At 44.6% G+C, this 25,084-nt stretch overlaps 1 protein-coding gene across 6 annotated transcripts; it reads right to left on the bottom strand.

Annotated features, from left to right (window-relative positions):
• Positions 1 to 4,079: 4,079 nt before the first annotated feature.
• disp3 (dispatched RND transporter family member 3) lies at positions 4,080 to 25,038 on the bottom strand. 6 transcript variants are annotated; one of them, XM_028035042.1, is made up of 23 exons: positions 24,154 to 25,038; positions 23,929 to 24,037; positions 19,604 to 19,667; positions 15,851 to 16,810; positions 14,547 to 14,766; positions 14,324 to 14,460; positions 14,098 to 14,232; positions 11,846 to 12,006; positions 11,530 to 11,669; positions 11,327 to 11,418; positions 11,037 to 11,201; positions 9,875 to 10,036; positions 9,021 to 9,167; positions 8,810 to 8,952; positions 8,559 to 8,728; positions 8,340 to 8,470; positions 7,831 to 8,015; positions 7,549 to 7,675; positions 6,559 to 6,704; positions 6,308 to 6,467; positions 6,106 to 6,219; positions 5,833 to 6,005; positions 4,080 to 5,225 (listed from the first exon to the last, which is right to left on the bottom strand). In XM_028035042.1, exons 4-23 carry the CDS (start codon positions 16,800 to 16,802, stop codon positions 4,869 to 4,871), a joined length of 4,017 nt encoding a protein of 1,338 aa, XP_027890843.1. In that variant the 5' UTR covers positions 16,803 to 16,810; positions 19,604 to 19,667; positions 23,929 to 24,037; positions 24,154 to 25,038; the 3' UTR covers positions 4,080 to 4,868. The 6 variants fall into 6 exon arrangements, with proteins under 6 accessions (XP_027890843.1, XP_027890841.1, XP_027890842.1 ...); XM_028035040.1 differs by having other exon boundaries at positions 24,286 to 25,038; XM_028035041.1 differs by having other exon boundaries at positions 23,929 to 25,038.
• Positions 25,039 to 25,084: the final 46 nt, after the last annotated feature.

The raw sequence follows: 25,084 nt of genomic DNA, 5'->3' as shown, positions 1-25,084 counted from the left end.
TCACCTTCACTGCAGGGCAGCGCGTTGCTGCAGCTGATTGGTGTTCGAGTGGTGCTCTTTGCTGCGAGGACAGGAGACTTTTACACTGAGTGCTTTTAAAATGTGATGGAGTGTACACCTGAGGACGGGAAGAGAGGATTCTTTCCATTTGTTGTTTTTTTTTTGTTGTTGTTACAAAAACCTTAAAGCAGTTAAAGATCTGATCACATAAAAATAACGCAACAGTATTCACAAGCACATGTGTGCTGGCAGCTTCCAAAGGTTCAGTTCAGAACAACATTTACATCACACAACACGTTTTACCAAACAGTATAAATTCTGTTAATACATCTGTTTGTCCAGCTGCAGATGGACATAGTAAAAGCTTTCCGAGAAGACGCGGCATTAAACAAAAATCAGGAAGTTTCACAGAAGACCATAAAGTAATGTAAACCGCCAACACCACAGTCAGACGCTGTGTTATTAAACCCATCGGCAACTTTTTACGACTCAGCAACGTAAAGCAAGAACATTTTCCAGGAATTACTCAAAGCCGAAGATAAAACGGAACGAAACATTGTGTCTTGCAAACATAATCCAACCTCTTAAACTTCCCTGCACTTTGTTACAAACACAAACCACTCCAGTGTGTTTTATTGGGATTTTATATAATAGATCAATACAAAGCTCCTCCATGGGCTGCCACCTTATCGTGGTGGAGGGGTTTGAGTGCCCCAATGATCCTAGGAGCTATGCTGTCTGGGGCTTCATGCCCCTGGTAGGGTCACCCAAGGCAGACAGGTCCTAGGTGAGGGACCAGACAAAGTGCAGCCCGAAGACCCCAATGATGAAGGAAAACCTTGGACTTGGTGTTCCCTCGCCCGGACGCGGGTCACCGGGGCCCCACTCTGGAGCCAGGCCTGGAGGGGGGGCACGATGGCGAGCGTCTGGTGGCCGGGCTTTTACCCATGGAGCCCGGCCGGGCTCAGCCCGAAGAGGAAACATGGGCCCCCCCTCCCATGGGCCCACCACCCGTGGGAGGGGCCAAAGGGGTCGGGTGCACTGTGTGATGGGTGGCGGCCAAGGGAGGGGACCCTGGCGGTCCGATCCTCGGTTGCAGAAACTGGCTCTTGGGACGTGGAATGTCACCTCTCTGGTGGGGAAGGAGCCGGAGCTAGTGCGTGAGGTCGAGAGGTTCCGGCTAGAAATAGTCGGTCTCACCTCGACGCATGGCTCTGGTTCTGGAACCAGTCTCCTTGAGAGGGGCTGGACATACTTCCACTCTGGAGTTGCCCAGGGAGAGAGACGTCGGGCAGGAGTGGGCATACTTGTTGCTCCCCATCTCGGCGCCTGTACGTTGGGGTTTACCCCGGTGAACGAGAGGGTAGGATCCCTCCGCCTACGGGTGGGGGGACGGGTTCTGACTGTCGTTTGTGCTTACGGGCCGAACGACAGTTCAGATTACCCACCCTTTTTGGAGTCCTTAGAGGGGGTACTGGAGAGTGCTCCTCCTGGGGACTCCCTTGTTCTGCTGGGGGACTTCAACGCTCACGTGGGCAACGACAGTGAGACCTGGAGGGGCGTGGTTGGGAGGAACGGCCCACCCGACCTGAACTCGAGTGGTGTTCTGTTGCTGGACTTCTGTGCTCGCCATGGATTGTCCATAACGAACACCATGTTCAAGCATAAGGGTGTCCATATGTGCACTTGGCACCAGGACACCCTAAGCCGCAGTTCGATGATCGACTTTGTCATCGTTTCATCGGATCTGCGGCCGTATGTCTTGGACACTCGGGTGAAGAGAGGTGCGGAGCTGTCCACTGACCACTACCTGGTGGTGAGTTGGCTCCGGTGGCGGGGGCGAAAGCCGGTCAGACCTGGCAGGCCCAAACGTGTTGTGAGGGTCTGCTGGGAACGTCTGGCGGAATCCCCTGTGAGACGGAGCTTTAACTCCCATCTCCGGCAAAACTTCGAACACGTCCCGGGGGAGGTGGGGGACATGGAGTCTGAGTGGACCGTGTTCCGTGCCTCCATTGTCGAGGCGGCCGATCGGAGCTGTGGCTGCAAGGTTGTCGGTGCCTGTCGCGGCGGCAACCCTCGAACCCGTTGGTGGACACCTTCGGTGAGGGATGCCGTCAGGCTGAAGAAGGAGTCCTATCGAGCCTTTTTGGCCTGTGGGACTCCGGAAGCAGCTGATGGGTACCGGCGGGCGAAGCGGCATGCGGCTCGGGCGGTTGCTGAGGCAAAAACTCGGGTGTGGGAGGAGTTTGGAGAGGCCATGGAGAAAGACTTCCGCACGGCTTCGAGGCGATTCTGGTCCACCATCCGGCGTCTCAGGGGGGGGAAGCGGTGCAGCACCAACACTGTTTATAGTGGGGATGGTGTGCTGCTGACCTCTACTCGGGACGTTGTGGGCCGGTGGGCAGAGTACTTCGAAGACCTCCTCAATCCCACCAACATGCCTTCCACTGAGGAAGCGGAGCCTGGGGACTCTGGGTTGGGCTCTCCAATCTCTGGGGGCGAGGTCGCCGAGGTGGTTAAAAAGCTCCGCGGTGGCAAGGCCCCGGGGGTGGATGAGATCCGCCCGGAGTTCCTTAAGGCTCTGGATGTTGTAGGGTTGTGTTGGTTGACGCGACTCTGCAATATCGCATGGACATCGGGGGCAGTTCCCCTGGATTGGCAGACTGGGGTGGTGGTCCCCCTGTTCAAAAAGGGGGACCGGAGGGTGTGCTCCAATTATAGAGGGGTCACACTCTTAAGCCTCCCTGGCAAGGTCTATTCAGGGGTCCTGGAGAGGAGGGTCCGTCGGATAGTCGAACCTCGGATTCAGGAAGAGCAGTGTGGTTTTCGTCCTGGTCGTGGAACACTGGACCAGCTCTACACCCTCAGCAGGGTCCTGGAGGGTGCATGGGAGTTCGCCCAACCAGTCTACATGTGTTTTGTGGACTTGGAGAAGGCGTTCGACCGTGTCCCTCGGGGAGCCCTGTGGGGGGTTCTCCGGGAGTATGGGGTACCGGGCCCTTTGATACGGGCTGTCAGGTCCCTGTATGACCGGTGTCAGAGTCTGGTCCGCATTGCCGGCAGTAAGTCGGGCTCGTTTCCGGTGAGAGTTGGACTCCGCCAGGGCTGCCCTTTGTCACCGATTCTGTTCATCACTTTCATGGACAGAATTTCTAGGCGCAGCCAAGGTGTTGAGGGGATCCGATTTGGTGGCCTCAGGATCTCATCTCTGCTTTTCGCAGACGATGTGGTCCTTTTGGCTTCATCAGATCGTGATCTGCAGCTCTCGCTGGATCGGTTCGCAGCCGAGTGTGAAGCGGCCGGGATGGGGATCAGTGCCTCCAAATCCGAGGCCATGGTCTTGAGCCGGAAAAGGGTAGAGTGCCTTCTCCGGGTCAGGGGGGGTGTCCTGCCCCAAGTGGAGGAGTTTAAGTATCTCGGGATCTTGTTCACGAATGGGGGAAGAAGGGAGCGGGAGATCGACAGGCGGATTGGCGCAGCGTCTGCTGTCAAGCGGGCGCTGTACCGGTCCGTCGTGGTGAAGAGAGAGCTGAGCCAAAAAGCGAAGCTCTCGATTTACCGGTCGATCTACGTTCCCACCCTCATCTATGGTCATGAGCTTTGGGTCATGACCGAAAGAACGAGATCGCGGATACAAGCGGCCGAAATGGGTTTTCTCCGTAGGGTGGCTGGGCTCTCCCTTAGAGATAGGGTGAGAAGCTCAGTCATCCGGGAGGGACTCAGAGTAGAGCCGCTGCTCCTTCACATCGAGAGGAGCCAGTTGAGGTGGCTTGGGCATCTGGTCAGGATGCCTCCTGGACGCCTCCCTGGTGAGGTGTTCCGGGCACGTCCCACCGGGAGGAGGCCCCGGGGAAGACCCAGGACACGCTGGAGGGACTATGTCTCTCGGCTGGCCTGGGAACGCCTCGGGATTCCCCCGGAAGAGCTGGAAGAAGTGGCCGGGGAGAGGGAAGTCTGGGCCTCCCTTCTGAAGCTGCTACCCCCGCGACCCGACCTCGGATAAGCGGAAGAAGATGGATGGATGGATGGAGATCAATACAAAGCAGTACATGGTTTTGAAGTGGTTTTTCAATATTTTAATGAATGCAAACCTGAACAGTGTCGCCTACAAAGGGGGGTCAGCCTAATTTTGTTTAACACCTCTAAGTAGAATATAGAGCATCCAAATTAGTAAGAGTTCACTGGTGTGTAATTTTAAAAGAAGTAACATATCTACATATATTTTAACATCTTCCATAAAAATTAAGAGTATGTCTTTACTGCAAACCAACAGGTCCAGTCAGAGGACCAACAATGGGCAAAGCACCTGAGAGGCCTGTGGTAACTGCTGCTGAGGTCTACAGCTCAGGTGGGAGAATATGCTGAGAGGATTCTTATTAGTTGCACAAACTAAAAAGATTCAGATTATTTTAGTTTTACTTCTCCATCTAACCTGAATGAGACATAACCAGGTTTAGATTTGCAAAGCATGTATAGTTTTTCTTCCACAGCACAATTATGTGCGACTTTGTGTCGGTCAGTCATATAAAATCCCACTAAGTTACACTGAAGTATGTGGTTGTGAAAACAAAAAAAGCACAATACCTTAACCTAGTTATCATGTCAACTCACAGGCAGAACAGAACTGAGTCACGTAGTTACAAGAAGATACTCAGCAGGTGAAGGATTGTCCCCCTGTATGTCAAACTCACTGACTATTACAAGTAAAATAAATCTGTTCTTAGAAAACAAATAGTTTTCAATTACTGAGACAGTGTTGACATCTTTGTGCTTTAAAGATCACTTACTGATCTGATATTTCTCCTGAAGGTAAAGGAAAATACATTACTCTTGTCTGACATCAGTGTGAGTCGAGGACAACAGTGTGTTCATGTGCTGAGGGACCGCCAGGCCGATGCCCCCAGCTGCTGGCCCGTCCAGCACAGAGCCCCCACCAAGGCCGCCGCTGCTGTCACAGCCAGGCTGGCCTTCAGCACAGCGCCGGGGTGTCTGCTGAAGCGGGCCGGGGCCATGCAGGCCAGCAAGGCAGAAGTCACAGACAAGGTGAAGAAAATGGAGACGGCCGTGTTGATGGCCACGATCTGACCGAACTTGGCGAAAGGCACAATGACGCAGAAGAAAAGAGGGACGGTGGAGATTGCTGTGGTGACGGCGCTGGACACTATGGCAACGCCCACATGGTTCACTGCCTCCAAAGTTCGCCTCTGCCTCTCGGCTGAAGGCTCCTGTAAGCAAATCACACAGAATAAAGGGTTGATTTAAAAGCATGTTCTTTCAGCACGGCGAGTCTCTTTTGTTCATGAGACATAAAGGTGTGGGGGTTTTTTTTAAACCTTTTTAATTAAAAAGCTCAAATAAATTATTATAAAACTTACAGTGTCTTTCATACCCCTTGAACCTTTTCATATTGGGTTATTTTAACAACCAGAAACTTCAATGTACTGAAGTGGGTGAGAGACCAACAGAAAGTAGAACACAGTTGTGAAGTGGAAGGAAATGATACATGGTTCTCAACACATTTTCCCAAAATAAAATTTAATGCAATCATATTTTTTCACTAGATTGTGAGCACCAGTGTGTGATTTAATCTCAGTATAAATCCAGCTGTTGTGTGAAGGACTTTTGTTCATAAGAGAGAGAGAGAATTGAGTTTCAAGTTTAAAGCAGGATTAGATCATTAAAAATTATGCAAGATTTTGAATATCTTACGGAAAATTTTAAACCATTATCTGACACAAGAATGTGATCAAATCTGACAGGGTTTAGATTTGATCACATACACCGTGTGATTGGTCAGAGCTGTGACTATGAGAGAAATCTGCTTTCCCTTACAGAGTTGTGTCCAGGCAGTAGGGAAGCCGTCTCGCCAGCCAGCAGGTACCCCTCCACCAGGTGCAGACAGTAATCCACTGAAGATCCGACAAGTATTGACAGAGAAATCGCTTCCACTGCTCCCATCTCCCAACCCAGCCAATACATGACAGCCACAACCAGACAGATCACTCCTGAGGGGGGGGGAAAAAAACAAAACAACGAACAACCTGGACCTCGATACATCCACGCAAAAGGCTTCCAAGCACGTACATGAGCTGCTTCGTCTCTTACCTATAATTGTTATGAGCACCGGCAGCAGCAGCAGAGGATGCGCTGTAAACACAGACACGGCGGCCACACAGATCGCTAGAGAGAGCAGGAGACTCCAGAGGGCACTCTCCACACCTAAACACATCAGACCTCATTACATTTATACACACACTTCTCTAATCAGTTAGCAGAGATAAAACACTGAGCCGAATCAAACACCTACCTATAATTTCCATAAAGATCTGCTTCCAGTGCTCACATGTCTGGAAACCACGTTGGAGAGCCGAAGTCTGTGGGAGGCTGGCAAGCTGCTCCTGGATGAAGTTCTCCCACTGGAGGAAGTCTGAGTAGGTCTGAAAGGACGATTTCCCCTTGTATGTGGTCTTTGGAGAGGAGACGGGGTAGGTATGGCCGGTCAGACAGCTTTTTTTTATTACACATGCGGAGGGAAAGCTGCAAGATTAAAGGACTTACAGATTCAAAGGCCATGGACAACCAGCGGACCTTGCCGCCGTGCATTCCCACTGCGCCGTGGGAGAGCTGGCCCGGGAGGAGATTGGGTTCGGGGAGGGAGTGGCACTCAGGATGGAGCAGAGGAAGAACTGAGGAGAGTTTGTTGCCTGCCGGGAGCAGAAGAAACACCATCATCCTCCCCCTCGTCTTTTACCCTTCACACATATTCATGACCTTTAGAACATTTCCACATTTTGTCACTTCAGTGTAATTTGTGTGACAGGTGAGAAAACCAACACTGTCCATCATCCTGAACGCACCAGAAAGCATGCATGGTGCTGGGGGTGGCAGCATTATGTTATGGGGATGCATTTCTTTAGCAGGTACATGAAGGCTAAGTCTGAGTCAAAGGGGATGATAGATGCAGCTGAATACAGAGTAAAGCTGAGGAAAACTTGCTAGAGGCTACAGCTAATTAGACATTCTGCAATGTTAAGGTTATTATTAGTAAAATAAAAATACATACAAACATACAAATACTTTACTTTCTTTTAACTTTCATTTATACACTACTTTGTGTTGGTCTGTGGTATACAATTCAATAAAATGTGCATTTTTAAATAATAAGCGCTGATTTACAAAGCACTTTGTATTTCTTTTCCAACATTTTATTTTTTCACACATTTTATGATTATCTTTTCCTGTTAATTTAATGTGATTCTAAGATCACACACAAAGGCACTCAGAAAATCACAGTGTTGAACATACAGTACAGACCAAAAGTTTGGACACAACTGTGTGTCCAAACTTTTGGTCTGTACTCTGTGTTGAGTCTGTACTTTCTCATTGAATTCAATGAGAAGGTGTGTCCAAACTTTTGGTCTGTACTGTACATTCAATATTTAATTGATTGCCGTGAGGCACGCAACGATTTGCCTTACTGCACATTTAGCCAGTAAACATCTTTGGGATAAAAAAAGTGCACCAGCGTTACGACTGTGTGAGTTTTACCTGAAGGCAAACACTGAGCTCCTCCCGGCTTCACGAGTTTTCTGTTTGCACCGACAGCTTTGCAGATTGTGCAGAGATGGCCCATTTCCTTGAAAATATCAAAGTCTGGATCCAGGATAACGCTGCCCTTTAGAAAAAAAAAATGAAATAATGTAAGAGAAACACTGATGCTGCAAGGTTTTACTAAATGTCTTGCAATATGGACTTGCAAATACAATTTAGGCAACTGTCATTTACACACTGGGGACAACATGGAGATCAGCATCATGCAGTGACCCTCACCATGTCTCCAATTACATGGTTTTCCCTGTTCTCGCTTCGATTGACTCCCAGGATCCCGAACACGACGAAAACCATGGCCCCGGTGTCAACCAGGGGACGCACAGCTGGGCGACCACAAGCGCCGCCGCTGCACGGGTTAAAGCCAGACGTCTTCGATGCCTTTGTCTTGGCAGCGGATGAGGAATCTTTGAAAATAGAACAAAAGGAAAATCTTTCAACTGTGTTTGTTTATTCAGTGTAAAAATAGCTTCCCGACCAGAGTGCTGTGGGAAACAAAAAAAAACACACAACTAAAAAAAAATCCTCCAGTGAATTTACAGAGTGCCACTTCAAGAAGCTGCATTTCAAGAAGCTGTCATATCACAACATTTTCTCGAGTCATAACACTCACGATGTGGGAGTAAATGACAAAGACATGACAAGGTAGAGAGACTCATGCAGTGTTTTCCTAATGAACTGAATAATCACTTTTATGTTGACAATGATCTCAGACAAAGATGCTTGCATACCGATGGGGAGGGGGATATAAAAAGATCCTTTTAAAGGTCCGTCAGGCCCAGAACTGAAGCCACAACCAGGTGTTTTGACACACAGCCTGCTGGGATGAGGTCTCTGATGGCACTGAGCAAAATACAGCCTCCTGAAGGCAGAAGGCAGATTTAATTTGACAGATATGCTGCTAAAGCCTCCAGAGAGTCTGTACTTGAGCAGAGGATTTGTTATTCCACCTGCTATTCTGCTGCGGGGACGCTGCAACGTAGAAGGAAAACTCTTGGGTCCAGCCGTGGCGGTGATCGCACAAGCCGGACGTGATCATCCAGCTGGGGTAGGGGCGATACTCTCGGGAAACGCACACCGTCATTCTGCTGGTGTAATTTCTCTGGGGACGACTAAAGGCCTGTTCAGACAAAAGTAAAAGATTGTAATGGCGGCACGTGCCACGAACGGATCGCAGAGACGGCTTCGTTTGCTCCCAAACCTGGAACGACGACACCTCGTCACGCTCCGTGCTGCACACTTTCCACGGCGACCGGATGCTGGTGTTGAGCGAGAACCTGTAGATTGTTGTGGAGCCTCCTTGGGCCAGCTTCGACACATACACAGTCAGCAAGGAGTCTGACACTAAGAAGCACATGAAGACATCAAGACCAGCGCTCTTGCATATGGAGGATCGTTTTTACCCTACCTACCTGTGTTGTTGGTGCTTGGGCTTGTTTTCATGGATGTCTGGGAGACAGTCGAAGCTGTCGTGCTTTGACTTTGCTGATGCGTGGAAAACCTCAATCCTGACGAGGAAGTATGCGTGTACAGCAGATGTGGTTTTTCCATGAACACCCCTAACGTGATAAAACGTGCCTTTAGGGCAGTACGTCTCAAACTGTTTGTAACAAGCACCACAGCTGGAAATAAGTTTCCATGTACAAACATACTGAAACCGTTTAAAGCTGTTTTAGGCTCACAAAAGGGACCCGGAAAATGACACATAAAGGTTTTTAACCACAGGAACTGCAATTGTATGACTGCACTGCCACATCCTAAATACAAGGATGTGATTTAATTATGCACATCCTTTCCCTCAGAGGCTGTGAGGTCAACTTCAGGTTAAAAAATATTAACAGATTTACTTCTCTGAAGTCTGAATTTTAAGTGGGAAAGTTCTGCAGCAAAATTCAACATGGCTGCCTTGCATATAAAAAAATATGAGACAGTTTATTTTCTCTTCTGATAGTTTGCATCAAGTTAATTCTGTCCAGTACGCAATACTTCATAATCTCTCTGTGTGAGGGTTACTACAGTGTTTACATCAGTAAATGTTTTTGATATCATAAAACACTCACACAATAGGACGTAGAGATTTTCAAAACTCATTTACACCACATTATTGTTTAAACTAGACAGTTTATTTGTACTTCATTAATATTCTAGATTTTAAATGACAAACCTGGATTTATACTTAATGAAGACATCAATTATGTACTGCTGGTAGGATGTTACCTGCTTTAAAACCTTTTCAACAGAGCCTCTTTAGCTGCTGTGGCCTCACCTGAGCAGGTGGGGCAGGAGATGCCCTGACCACTCAGGTTGCTGCGCAGAGCCAGCAGCGTCTGAAGGTTTGTTTCCTGTCGGAATAGGAGGGGGGCGTGGGTGGCCGGCCTCAGGAGGCAGCAGCAGCCCGCAGAGAAAACCAGAACCAGGAGAAAGACACCTGGATGGGAACCAAGACAGGGACAAACAGCGGCAGCTAGAGAGGAGGGTCTGATTGAGCAACATAAAGAAACTCCTCAGGAACAACGATACAGAATGTTTACTGAAAGATGCATTTCATTTCACAGTTTTAATCTCACCGGTTGAAACAAAACAGATGCAGATGTGGGCAGATTTAATGGTTGCCATGGTGAGGATGCGTAAAAATGCCCTCGTTCTTTTAAGCCCACTTAGAGGTTGAACTATTCCAAGGAGAAACGGGGCACTTGTTCATTAACCTGATGCATTTTCAGTTCTCTCTGATCTCTACCATGGAAACATTAACAGCTCTGTAAAAATGTAAGTGTTGTGAGAGACAAAAATATAATAATAAGAGGTGAAATTGCGTTTGGCTGAAGACTTTCCAGGTGGTTTTTGGTATGAAACAAAGGAAATGCGCCTCAGAGTCATTGTTAAACAATGGAGGACATGTGATACTGTTTTTCACAAAACTGAAAATTGGCCATCAATGGGAATTTCAACAGGTTCTTCTGCATGTTATGGCCAAATTAACCCAGTAATTGCTCAAAGGCAAACTACAAACTAGAGCAATAGATCCATGACTGTGGCCTTCTCTGCCTCTTTATATGGTTTATGCTCCAGCCTTGAGAAGGCTTATAGAAGAGTCAGTGCTGTCCTGTTGGCAACAGGGGGAGTTGTACAAAGTACTAACACCAATAGTACTATCATCCCTATAACGAAAAAGAAAAAATAAACATCAATATTAGTGTTTCTTCCTGCTAAATAAATGCTTTCAATTTTAAAGTTGTGTTTTCTACCATGTTTAGTGTGAGATTAATTTCCTGCAATAAAATATTGATTTATTCATTGATTTTTTATGACTGTTACATCTTTACCAGGGGCACAGACAAACGTGCCTGTGTTTCTATGTGCACTGAGTATTTTAATCAAGCGGCATCACTCTCATGGCTGCAGCAGAGTGAATTCATGTCATGTCTCACCTAAAACTGCTTTTCGATGCTTCACAGCCGGCTCAGCCACTAAGTGCTTCAGGCACCACTGGAGGTTTGTGCTCACCACACCCATCTGATGCTGTCCTGCGGGGGATAATGGTGTATCCACTGTCAGGGAAAGAATGGCTCCGTCGCTGTCTGTGTCACAGGAGCCTGACAAAAAGGAGAATGACCTCAGCGATGCAAGAGCAGCTGCGTTTTACAACCTGGAATCGTTCCCTGTCCTGTTTCTCCTCCACCATGCCATCCCTTCATTGTAAAGGAGATAATAATCTCACCTGGCTCCATGTCCACCGACAGAAGTGCCACATCATCATCTTCATCTGACAGAGGGCTGTAGCTCGCTGACAAGCCCAAAAGCAGCTTCACGCTTCAGGGAGAGGACAGTTTAGGGTCAGAGGCAGCTGGTTTGAGTGCAGCAAAGCTGAGCGCAGCCACCACAAATAACACCTTCCAACAAAGTAAGGAAATAGGAGCTCACCAGTTCATCCAGTCGTGTTCGTGAGGCTCCACATGCCGGGTCCAGATACACAGGGCTGCTGGCATCAGGACAGACACCCAAAGCCAGGCGCAGCTGACAATGAGGGCCATGAATAGGCCAAAGTCATGCACGGCTGGGATCTGAGTGTCAGTAAACGCAGCACAGTGTAAAGAACCTTCAAACATTCAATTTGTGCTTATCGAGTGAAAATGGCTGTCTGCTGAGAGCAGCACTTCTATTCATCCTCTGCAGAGGAGTCATTTAGACTTCAAGCAGACATTCAGTTAAAACGCCGCGTTTCTCTTCGCCCGATTACCTGAGAGAAGGTGTTCGCGGCGTAGGCGGCCGCGGTCGTGAAGGAGGTGAGGAACGTCGCCCGGCCGGCCGTCTTTATTGTGTAGATCATTCGCTCCCGGGGCCGACGGAGATGGGATGCCTGTCTGAAGGTGCTGATGAACACAAACACATCATCCACCCCTGAGAGGTGGAGAGCAGAAACACATGAGTTATTATCTGTGGAACGGTGCAGTTTGTTTTGTTAATATTACAAAACCCTTGAATGTTTTCATTCATCTGGAAAGTGGAATGCAAATCAAAACTGCATCCCTGCAAACATATGTTGAAATAAAAAAGACTAGAAAATATGGGACATGATAAATTTTTCAAAGAGGTAATTTAATTTGGGTTTAGTTGTTGCACATTTTGGTCTGGTGGAACAATTTCACGTCTTAAACAGTTAACTCAGATATGTGCAGCTGCTAGGAAGATCCAAAATCCAAGAAGTAGTAATCGTTTTTACTGTTGTGGTAAAAAAAGAAAGTATATTCCATCTCAACCGTGCAGTTATAATCTGCATTTGGTCTGGCCTTTACTAGGTACTGAGATTATTTAACTAGTTTTGCCAAGTGTGCAAAACAAACAACGCACAGCTGATTCCAATTTGTTAACATTTAGTAAACACAGATAACGGCAAAAAAGTTACAATTGTGAAATATTATATGCAAAAACATTAAATGTGGCAAAAATATGTAAAACCTTTTCCATCTTAAGAAGGAATTATGACATTTGGTCACATTACAAACGCAAACTTTAACTTTAACTACATTTCATTCAGATTTAATGCAACAGACAAAAACAAAGTCGTACGTAATTGTACAGTGGAAGGAAAAGGCATGCATGTAATGGAAATCGCAAACCAAAATTTCTAGTGTGGCATGTATTTTTATTTAGCTCTCCCTAGAACCACATTTGGCTAAAATTACAGATGCAAGTCTTTTGGTGTATCTTTTTACCAGACTGAGATATTTTAAAATATTTTTTTTATAGCCCCAGCTCAGTCTAATGGATTTCTGTCTGAACTATTCAATCCCAGTTTGTGCTGTATTCAGCTTCATCCATCTTCCCATCAACCAAACCAGCTTCCAATGTCCTGCTGCGAAAAAGAGCATCCCCACAGCATGTCGCTGCCATCACCACCTTTCACTGTAAGGATGGTGTATTCATGAAGGTATTTTTGTCACACATGTGCACTATTTTGTGTTGGTCACATCAATTCCCAATAAACTACAGTGACGTTTGTGATTGAAGCGACACAAAATAGGAAAAAAATTAAGAGCGTTAACAAGGCACTGTACGAGACATCTGATGCATCTCAGAGGAACTTGAATCTTTGATGTTTGATTTAATTTTTTTTGACAGCTTTATTGATTAAATTATATAGATTTTTGTAAGGAGCTAAAAGAATGTTAACTTTAGCTGAAAAATGTCACTCAAACATTTTGAGAACAGCTGAAACCCAGTGTGCTGATCATATAATCTTTACATTCAGTCGGCTGCTGGACAATAGTTTTCACTGTCGTTGGTTCATTATAATTGCTATAAAAGAGCATTTGCAGCTTCAGCTCAATCAGCTTCAACAAAGTATACATAGTCCAGATCTATGTGGTAACAATTTGATCAAGTTAGCTTATTGAACATCCTTTTTCCACTCAAAAGAGAAAAATCTTTAATCTCTTGTGTGTTTTGGAACATGACAGTGACTATCACTTCTGGAAAAGAAACCCACCAAGCTGAGCAGAAGCCCAGAGAACAAGTGTATGTCAACACTAACAAGCAAAACTAAAAGTGTTCTGCTTCCCTAAGTAGTTCTGCTATGATTTTCTACTGGAGTCGCTTTTTATCAGCAAATAATAACCAAAACCAAATCTCAGCACCGTTTGATGTACTCTAATTAAGTTCTCTACATTTGAGCCAGTTTTACAGCTTGAGGCCCTGATTGACTTCACATTTAAAGTTCCCTAAATAATCATGTTATCTTATGCTCTCAGTACATGGTCAAACATTGCTTTAATAAAGAATATAGCTGAGACTTTTTCCTACTTTTAAGAAGTTATTAGGCAGAAAAAGTTTGACCCATTGGAAAGATTTTTGCCTGTTTTGCCTTATTTTTGCTCTTATGCTAATCTAATTAAAGGCTTACATCTGCTGAACAGAGCTGTTTGTAGAATAATTTCTCCACAATAAAAAAATAAGCAAAAACATACTTTCAACAAGATCCTAATAACTTACCAATCCCAATGATAACAAATGCTGCGACTCCATTGAGAATGCCGAGGTACCTCACCCCGAAGACAACGTGGTATAAAAACAGAGCCATCAAGCAGCTCAGCCCAATGGCGGCGAGTCCAAAGAACGTCAGAAAGACTTCAAAGAGAGCAGAACTTGAGCTGGTTAATATTCCAAGCTACTGTATGAGTACAAAGAAAAATAAAATGGGAAACTGCTCCTACTGTACCAGAAAACGAGGTGAGGATATAGACGAGCACGGTGATGCAGACTCCGCTGATGACAGCCAACATCATATCATTGTAAAAGGTGTGTCTGACTTCATCATCAAACAGCTCCGTCCCTCCATACAGCACCTTCACTTCACTGTAAAAGGAGATGCAAAGTAAACAATCTGCAGTGGTAATATGTACTGCGAGGCTTTTAGTGCTCCAAACACCTTTGTCTCTGACCTGGTAGACTGCTTGGCCAGCATGCCTGCATACTGAACCACAAAATTTTTGAAGCGAGCTCTCTGCTCGTCTCCTCGGTCCTGCAGGGAGTAGTAAGATGGCAGGGGAGCCCCAAAGTGGATCTCACTGCGCAGGAGAGCCGAGGAGAGACGCTCGGGGGAAAGACTTTCATCCACGTACCAGTAGAACTGTGGGTGGGTGATGGCCAGACTTAAGGAACCTACAACAAAGCACCAAGAGATGAAAGCAGGTGATAGGTTAGCTCGTTTCAGGAAGTCTTTGATGACACAAAAGATTTCCTACTCCTTGAACTCTGACATTTTGTCAGATGGTAACCACAACCTTCAATGTATTTCACTGGGGACTTGCGAGACCAACACAAAATATCACAAATAACTATAGAGAGAAAATAAAAGCCCATGTAGCTTTTAAAATATATTTCTTTTATATAAATAATACTCTTAAAATGTGGCATGCAGTCATGCTCAACCCATTGAATGAATACTTGGTAGAATCACATCTCTGCAAATACAGTTTCAAGTCTTCAGCGGTATGACTCTACCAGATTTCCATATATGGATTGAAATGCTGTGTCTTTTGTGCTTGTAAATATCCCAGATTGACAGATTGCACAGCAGTTCTCAAGTGTTGTCATAGATGGTTAATTGGATTGTGCTCTGGGCTTTGAGTGGACCGTTTCAAACCACAACTTGTCATCTAAATCTATCCACGGTAACTTTCGTTCTGTGATAAGGGTTGTGGTTTTTCTGATGGAGCCCTAACCCTAATCCTAACCCTCACAGCATGATGCAGCCACTACTATGCTTAATTGTGTTTTGAAGAGTCAGTTTTCCACCACATATAGTATTTTGCATGCAGGGAAAGACATAATTTTGGTTCAAGTCCTACATGTGCGTCTTCTTCCACCTTATGGTTTTTTTTCTTGGTAGAGTTCACAACAGATTGTCATACCTGAACTGAAGATCTCTGCAGCTCCTCCAGAGCTTCCTTGGGTCTGTATCTTGTTTAATGCCCTCATAGCCTATAGCTTGTCATCACAAGCACAACTGCAATTATTAATGGTGTGCATTAATAAAATTGCATTTTTTTTGTAGAGAAGGTTTAACATCTATTTATAATTTTCACTTTTTTAGAAGTTCTACACTTTTTGTGTCGCTCCATGACATAAAACCCTAATAAAGAATACAAAAGTCTGTGGTTTCAACATAAAATCACGTGGAAAAAGCTCCGTGGGCATCTGAGCTTTTGCAAGGTAATGAACTGGGACCTTCACGCTGACTCACCTTGAATATCAGCCAGATCTGGGCCCATGCCATCGTAGTATATCTTCCCCGCTCTCTCACTGGGGTAGAGGTAAGACAGAAGAGAGCTGGGTGGGGAGCAATAGGACGGCCCCAGAGGCAGATCCCTTAAAATCTCCATAGGTTTCCAGCAGAACTGATGAAACTGCGAATGCTGCATGAGGAGACGTTCTACATGGTGGATCGTCTCCAGGCGCTCCGGAGTGAAGATGTTGCGCTCCCCTTTCCCCTGAGCCACAAACACCAGCTCAATCCTCCACAGAGCCTGGCTCTGCATGTAGTAATTAGGAGCAAATCTGCGCTTCCTAATGAGTGGAAGGGAGGAGTTTCCGTCCCATAATCCCTGCTCCTCTTCACCTCCAGGACTCTTGTCCCTCCTCACCCCCTCCTGACTTGAGTCGGCCTCAGTTCTTGTTTCTCTGGCTTCTTCTGTTTTTAGAGTGCTGCCTGTTTGAAAGGAGGATTTCACTTTCTTCCCCTCTGTCCAGTTGAAAACTCCCCTCTCCGCCAGCTTCTCCAGGATAAGCTCCTTGAGTTCCTCAGACTCCATGTCATCGACGTCCCGCCTGCGCCTGTCCCAGGACCCCAGCTGAGACTTCACAGCGATGGTGAGAGCATCAAAGCGTTCAGCTGAGAAGTGACTGTGAACCTCAAAGGCACTGTAGGAGAGGTCTATGTCCAGAGGAGGGCAGTAGAGCAGCATGTAGGCAAACAGGGCGCAGGGCATGAGGAAGGCCACCCCTAAGACCACCCCGCTGGCCCAGGGTTGTGTGTAGACCCACCCCACTCCCCTCCACAGCCCACAAACCCCTACAGTCCCCGAGAAGCAGCCATGCCCCGCAGCGTGCGCCACCCCGTCGTCCTCCTCCTCCTCTTCCTCCTCATCATCACCCCAGCTGGTGCGAAACAGCAGCGCCTCGTCCTCCACATCCATGCTTGCACCTGTGAGCGACACATTACACCACCTCATTATTACTCGCTCGTAGCTCTTGCAGTGAACGCGAGGGTGAAATAGATGTTTGAACTACGAACTGTTGACACAAGTATTAGGCAAAATGAAGGACAGGGGAACCTCCAAATCTGTCCTGAGCAAGCAAGGGTGTGAGGGAATTAAGTTTGTTCTAGAGCTGCTGTGAGCCAAGGTCCTCCACTACTGAGCTCATTAGCAGAAAATTAAAGGAGGGGGTGAGGTGGAAATGGGGTTCAAGGGCTTAGAAAAGAAAAGAAAGAAAAATGTTGGCAGCTTTCTGCTTTGAGATGCTGCTCACAAGAGCTTGGGGGTGAGTCAGGGTAAAAGCTGCGATTTTCTTCCTCTCCCTGTCAGCCCTTATCACCTGGAGAGAGTCCACCAGTGGCTGTCAAGGTGTGTGTGTGTGTGTGTGTAGAAAATTAAATAATCTCACCTGTCTAATTACTGACAGAAAGAGCAAGCGGGGTATTAGAAACAGTTGCTGGCTTATCTCCTGTGATGGACAGGTCTTGCCAAATGGTGTCAATGGGTGCCTCTTATTTAGACTCTGGTGCTCATGATATGCTGCTGCAGATGGTTTGCATTCTGATGGCAGCGAGCGTTCTCCAACTGCGGCAATTCATCTGCACTCTTTAAGGCCGCACTCTAAGGTCAGTCAGGTGAGGCACTGAATCACAATTAAGTGTGAACAATAGCTGAGCCCTGCAGCTGAAGTGAAATCCATCATAAAAAGGAATTAGCTGTTTGTATTGCTCGAGAAATACCACAAATGATGAAGAAAGCGGAGACAAAGGTCTCTTCACAGACAAACCTTGAATTCATAATGAAATGAATAGAAAATAAAAGGTCAGCCGATTTAGGGACTTTTATTTTGTGCTCTGAAGCAGGACTGAAGTTCACACTGGGACCGTGTTCGGTTACTCAAAGTGTAACAAGGTCTTAAAAACGTCAAGACATAAAAACCACCAATATATTGCCCTTTAAAATGAGATGCGAGAGAAGGTGACAGATTTAGAGAAAAAAAAAAGCTGCAACACTTTTCTCTCACCCAGAAGGACTAATGAGGCAATTTGGAAATGTAACATCATAACCAACAGTTATGATGTAGAGATGATTTAAACCATGTTTTTGATTAAGTCTAGATGCATTAAAGATAATCAAAGCTTTAGTATGTAACTTGTATTCACAAAAAGGTTTTTGATACATTTCTTAATATTGTCACTATGTTGTGACATCATAAGAGAAAATCTGTTTAAAAATAAAATCAAGCTCCAACGTAGCAAGATGAGATCCTGCAACCAGATCCAAAATCTGCTCTTTGTGGAACTTTGTCCTCCAAGATGTTCAGCCCTCACCAATACCAATTATTACATTTGCTCTTCAGCAGGTACGTGTTGCAAACAGGCAATAAGGGCAATTCTGTATTTGATCCTGTATTTACAAATAAACATGGAAGAAGGCCATTAACTGCTAAAGTGTTTGCAAAAGTCATAGTGTACAGGACATGTTTACCCAGGTCTGACATGGAAAGTTGTGTCAAATTATCCTTAAATGATTACTCAATTGAAATTGCAATAGTAACATTTAAACTAGAAAATATTTTCCTCAATTTGTTTAAAGCTGGTCTTTTTGTTCAATTCAACTTTTCTTGGGGACCCCGATTCTAGCAGGCTCTGATATTATTAATTTTGTGTATCAGTTTATTAAAATATGTCTCAGTATTTCAGCAGCAGAAAGTATATTTTTGTTTCTCTACTTCAAATAAAAAGAATTACATTCTGCTATACATATTTAAAGTCTATGCTTGTACAAATGCAGTGATATCTTATGACTACAGGCCACCGAAACAGTTTCACTCAAGGTTACCATTACCAGGAGACTCATACCAACCCATTCATATTTCACACTGCAGTTAAAGCAGACAATGTATTCATGTTTCCAGTGGAGAAAAATCTCCCACAGTGGGACAAAGTCAGACTGCAGTTCACTGATAATGCGGCGGCTCACGGACATCTGTAATGAGCCCATCATTAAAAGTTTTTGCTCTTCACTTTCAGAAAGCTTTTAATATCAAATGTCCACACGACTCAGATGGGCTAATGCGGTTTTATGCCACATTTTCTCCTTTTATGTAATAGATAATAAAGCCTTTAGAAATGAAAATTGAGAGCTTCACACTGAATCCAATATTCTATAAAGGACACCAATTTTCAGCTATTTTCAACCACGACCGTGGTTCATCTGTTTAATTTTTTTTTTAAATTAAGAGAACGTGGACTTTTAAAAAGGGGAGGGACAGCGTTAATGTGAACTTTTTGAACTTTTAAGGGAACAAATTTATTTATGATTAAAGTACAACTGCAATTATTAAGTTATTCAGCTAAATTGTTTTTCAGCTGCTACTTGATTACACAGCTTCTAATTCTGAATTAACAAGGATAAAAGAGCTTGTACCTCTTCAGCCTTTCCATTTAGTCAACACTTTGTCAAACCACCTTTTCTGCAGCTGCGGGTCTTTTTGGTTTCTACTTTCGAGGGACTGAAGGTTTTCTTTCTTCAATCCGATTGGGGAAAATCTGTGAACATTAATTTTCAGCTCTTTTATTTGGGCAAACCTTTGAAAATCAAGTATCAATTATTTTTCCCCCACTTCACTATAATGAGCCACTTTGTTCTGCTGGTCCAGCACATAAAATCCCAATAAACACTTATTGTCTGTGGTTGGAAAATGGCAAATTATGAAAAATTTCAATAGGTATAATTACCTTTACAAGTTGCTGTATAATTTTCTGTCCTTGGCGGCGGTCTGAAGGTAGAATGATCCGTTATCTGCAATCAGCAAAAACCATTGCTGACAAATGTTTTATGTACTGCAATATGCAAGGTACCTCGACAGAGAAGATCAGTTATGTGATATTTCCAAGACAAATACGTGTCTTATAATTCTTTATTGCCTGCCAATGAAACTGACTACAGCTGGTGGAGTTTGATGATTAGATTCTCCTAATCCTGTTATGTTTCATTTCTGTCTCTCTGCCTTGTTTTAATAATGCCACTTCTACTTCTTGAGTCGACAGGAGAGAACAGAAGGCTCCAGGACTAGCGCAGCGACATAATGAGAGGAGTGGAACAGAAAGTGGAGAGGAGAGAACAGCTTGGCTAATGACCACTAAAGTACACAATCCTGCACTTATCAGCTGTTCAATAGCAAAGATATTAATAACGGAGAACAAACTGGATTAGAAGTGTACAGTTACATTTCCACAGCTCCATTTCTTTCCACATCCACATCCAATTTGATGTGCTGATTTCCTGGAGCCATTGCGGAGTTTCTGAGAGTCGTAAGTGCATGTCAGTCGTTACGCAAAGCTTGGCGCTACCCTTCATCTGTCTCTGTGAGTCTACCGACACCTGCCAGTGAAGGGGAGCAGAGCTAATGAGAGTGATGCATGGCCTGAGGGACGCATCCGTTCTCCCTGTCTGATGCTTCTTCGCATTCAAGAAAATCAAGCCTCGTGCACAATAGTTATGAGCAATGCACAGATGTAAAGCACTGCAAGCGCTGCGGAGCCGTGGTATAACTAATGTGTTTACAAGCCGCCGGATTTGTTCAACATTGCTGTTTTTCTGCAAAGATTAAGAGAACACGGTGGATTTAAATCCTCATGCAGGTGAGGATTAAAGCTAGACTGCAATTTGACTTCCCGCATTGTTTGTTGGGATAAAAAAGGAGCTGCCTCCCAGATAACGCCTGGATTATTAAAGCTATTTTGTCATTAGTGAATCACCGTTTTGTGTTTTTCCTTAAAATGCGGCACCTGGATCTAAAATAGAACTGATAAATGCATGAAGCAGAACGAAGTGAATCTCTGTGCATGTTCTGAGAGGAATGAACATCCTCTTGTATAATGTATGGTGTATTACTGGATGATCTTGCGCGCCCTCATGTTGGACTCACTTGGGAACTTATTCTGGAGCTTTAAATATATATATATATTTTTTTTTTCTCCAAAGTTTTGTAGCTCAGGTGTTCATGAGCTGCATGTGAGGAGGCTCTTTGTGCAGCGTAGGAATGAAGGCGCCGATGAGCGAAAAAGAAAATCATAAATTTTAAATATTTAATCTTTTAGGCGTGTAGACACCATGAAAACTAGGCAGCAATTTTTCTCCTCATTTTCCCGGGCAGCAAAAGCAGTACAACGTGTCTTTAAATCTGCATATTTGATGCTTGTGGGTTTGCTGAAATCAACTTGGCATCAAAGTCACAGATGCATCTCAACAAACAAGAATATCAGAGTTCATCAATTTTGCTCAATAACTGAACGTCATATTGATTAATTTAATTTTAAAAAAAGAACAAGACATTTCAGGAACTAATTTCTGTTAATTTAGATAATTCTGGCTTACAGCTTGAGAAAACCCAAAATTATGAATATTACATAATAAGGAAGGATTTTTAATACAGAAATATGCATGTCTCCATGGATATTTCCATATTACACTCAGTACTTGGTCATGGCTGCTTTTGAATGAATTACTGTATCAAATCAGTGTGGCATAGAGGAAACCAGATGTCGCTTTAAGAGCATCCATCAGTTTGTCTCCGCTGTTGGGTCTGGTGTCTCTCATCTTCCTTCCGACACCCTGTAGTCGTTTTCTCCTTGAAGGCGGTAAGGAAGTTGTGGACTTGTCTCTGGTTCCTGAGAGTCTTAACACCAGGAATACGACAGGTGGAGTCCATGTTCTACATACATCTGTGAATAACTTGAGGCCATTTAAGATTTTACTTGCGTTCCAAACTCTTGGATTTGCTTTAAAATCCCTTCAAGTCTGTGGTTATTCCCATTGCTCATGCATATTTTCCTAACAGAATTTTTTTAAACTTTGCATTAATATATTTTGCAGCACTCCGAGAAAGCAGTTTCTTTAGTAATGAAGTCGTGTTGCTTAGTATGCTTGCGTATGACACCAATGATGGTCTGCAATACGACTACCAACTCATTTCTTCCCACATTTTTGTTGTTCACAACACAGTATTTCTGTATTAAAAATGCTTTCTATTTGGTTTTTAGAAACTGAATGTTAGATCTACACTAGCATGTAACCCATAATTATGAAAAATAACAAAATGAAATGCTTGCAGTATGTACACTGGTAGCGTCCCTGTGCATGTTTTTGGTTCTTTTAAACAATCTGAAAAAAGGATGGTATTCATCAAAGGACAGGACATCAAGAAAGAAGTTAGGAAATCCATCCAGATGTGTAGAGTTACAGAGATTAATAGATTAAATAACTGTATGTAAGCATAGATTATTATCTGTAACAATATTTTAACCAGAACCTAAACTATCATGTACAGCTGACATAAATTTGGTCAGCATGGTCAGGAACGAGCCAGGAATCATCGAGGCACAGAGACGATGTAGAAGCTGGCATCGCAAGTTTTCAGTCAAGAACATTTGTTGTTACGAGAACTAGCTGCTCGATAAACAAGTCTAAACGCAAGTATCTTTTAATGACGGCTGACCACACAGACAAGGTAAAGGGTCATCTGCAGTAAAGTGGTGTGTTCGGATAAGATAAGGATGTTGTCTTGTGGTCACAGTGCGTATCCAGATGTACACTTTAAACTGGGAGAAGTACAGTAGAAGTGGAACACTAAACTCAAAGAATGCTGTGCCATATGGAAAGCATGTTGGTGGTGGAATCATAATGTGGGGTTTTGCAAAAACAAAACAAAAAGAAAGAGCCGATCTCCAGATCTTAAACCAACCAGGTGTGCCATGAGAAGAATGAGGCAGATCGGATTTCTGCCTCTTCCCAGTGATTGGAGATCAGTTTTAGCAAAGCAAATAAAACCTATTTACTTGTATGTCAAACAACAAATCTAAATCAAAGAAAGCCTGATCAAAAATCCATCAGGATCTCCACCAGAATCTTGTTAGTGACTAAGCACTTAGTGAAGCAGCAACAACAAGGTGTAATTAACCAATTGCAGGGTGTGGTGTTTTTTTTAGACCCGATTAATGACTTGTTGTTACAAACCCGTGTGAGATCAGTTACAACTAACTAATTAATCATATTCAAGTTCCTCTTGAATGGATATTTCAATGATGTGGGACATAAAAAAAAACAAAAGGCCTAAAAACCAACCCCACAGAAACTCAGACAGGAATAATTACTTGTCTTTAAATCTTAAAAGTCGGTGTCATGGGGATGAAGCAGGAGCTTGTAGCAGTGCCAGCCTCTTGAATCTTTCAACTATCCCTATTTTTCTCGGCCTCCCTGAGCACTAGATTCACTTTCTGCCTTTCACTCTGCTGCTCTTCTCCACCCTTCAATCTTTCTGCTTTTTCTCTGCGTCTTCCCCTCGGAGGTGAGAGATTTTTAACCTTGCCTCTGACGACAGCTTTAAACCTCCCTCCCACCTCTACCTTCTTCAGTTTATCTCCTCTCCATCTTATCTGATACGGACACCACATGCTACCTCTCTTGCCCTCCATACACACACACGCACGCCCACAGGCATACACACTCAGGCCGATGTAAAGTCAGCTGGAATCGCACCCAATTTAAAGAGGCATTGATTTCCCCCACCGGTGCTCTATGAATACATTTCTTATGCATGAGCGCCCAGAATGATGTTTATATTCGGCGTGCTTTCTATTCTCCACCACGGCCTGAGTGTTATGCTTCGACTCAAACTCTCAAGATCCAATTTGGGCGAACAGAGGTGCTCATTTCTCTCATTGTTGATGAATTGCTGCTCACGCTGCTGGAGGAGCAGAAGCAGCATGCAAGGTGAGTGAAGCATGGTGGAGATGAAACATTTATGCGTTTCCCCGTCCTTACAGTCTGAATAAACAAAAAACTGAGTAAGTAAGCCCTAAATTTGTTTCAGTGTTTCTTTATCGGCTGCATAATTTGCAAATTAAAACACACAGTGACACTTATTAACCCAAACTTTTAGTGATTTATGAAACCAATTAGCTCACAATTGTTTAGCAGGTGAGTGCACCCAGAAGTCAGCTTATTTGCATTTCCAGAATAAGTAAAAAGCAAATGCCTTGAATGGCGAAGGAAGACTTACCTGAGGCTGATCACACAGGAATCACAGGTGGAGCGTTCAGGCCTGCCTGGTCCACTTTTATAAAGCTGAACTTGACCTCTGCAGCTTCATCTGCTCCATGCGCCGATATCTGAACGTGAGAAAAAAAAAAAAAGATTAAACTGCTTTTTTTTGACATAGTTAATAACTCACAAGGTAATAGAAATAGATCCACCCAATGAGCCCTTATAAGAAAATGCCACACACACAAAAATAAATCCACTTTCCTCCCTCACTCGGCTGGAATCTCCTGATTCAAACACCCAGCTCTTATTCTCCTTCAATGCGCCCAAGTCCTTTTCCTCCTGTTCTGGTGCTTCCCTCCCCTCCTTTTCTTACCCGGTTGTCGAGGCGACAGAGTCAGCGAGAGACATTTCTTCCCCAGAAGCTCCCCTCACTCTCTCTCTTTCTCTCCCTCTCCTTTCTCGTGGCTTTGTTCAGCACGCTCTGCTGGTTGGCCCAATAGTGAGAGAAACGCGGCTCAGAAACCCCCACACACGATGATGCTGAAAGGCAAAAAAAAAAGAAAAAAAAAAAAGAAGCCAAGCAGGGTGTTTTTACCTCGACAGAAGTGTCACTTTCAGGGAATGAGTGCTTATTTGATCGGGTAGAGAGGATCATGTTACAAGAGCTGCCTTGATGCAGCAGCAGAGCCCCCTCTCATCATGCTGGAGTTGGTATGGTCTGGTCCAGACTCAGTTGGTGGGGTGTGCTATAAGAGGGTGATCAGAATAACTGGCTACAGTGAGGGGCAGATTAAAATTACCAACTGATCAGGGTTTATTAGCCCACAAGTTCATTTTTCAGAGAAGACAAATCACTTCCATCTGCTTCTCAGGTTGCGTTCAGCACCTGTAACAGGCTTTAAAGAGAGCAGTGATTGGAGTTGTCATGTTTAAAAACGCCAAAAAATATCCTATTTCTCACTGTGGCGTCCTCACTCCACCTGCTCTCGTCTAACAGGAACAAGGAGCTCTCCAGGTTTTCTCCAACATCCATCAAACCCCCTTTGTTCATGTGCAAGCCGGATTGATCACAAGGTAATAATTTATCAAGCAAAGGAGAATCGGGGCGGTCGCTCTGAAGTGAGACTTCACAACCACAAACAAAGCAGGTTCGGTGGTGCACACGATCACAA

This window comes from Xiphophorus couchianus, chromosome 12 (assembly GCF_001444195.1).
Source record: "Xiphophorus couchianus chromosome 12, X_couchianus-1.0, whole genome shotgun sequence".
Lineage (NCBI taxonomy): Eukaryota > Metazoa > Chordata > Actinopteri > Cyprinodontiformes > Poeciliidae > Xiphophorus > Xiphophorus couchianus.
This window is presented reverse-complemented; position numbering and strand designations above follow the sequence as displayed.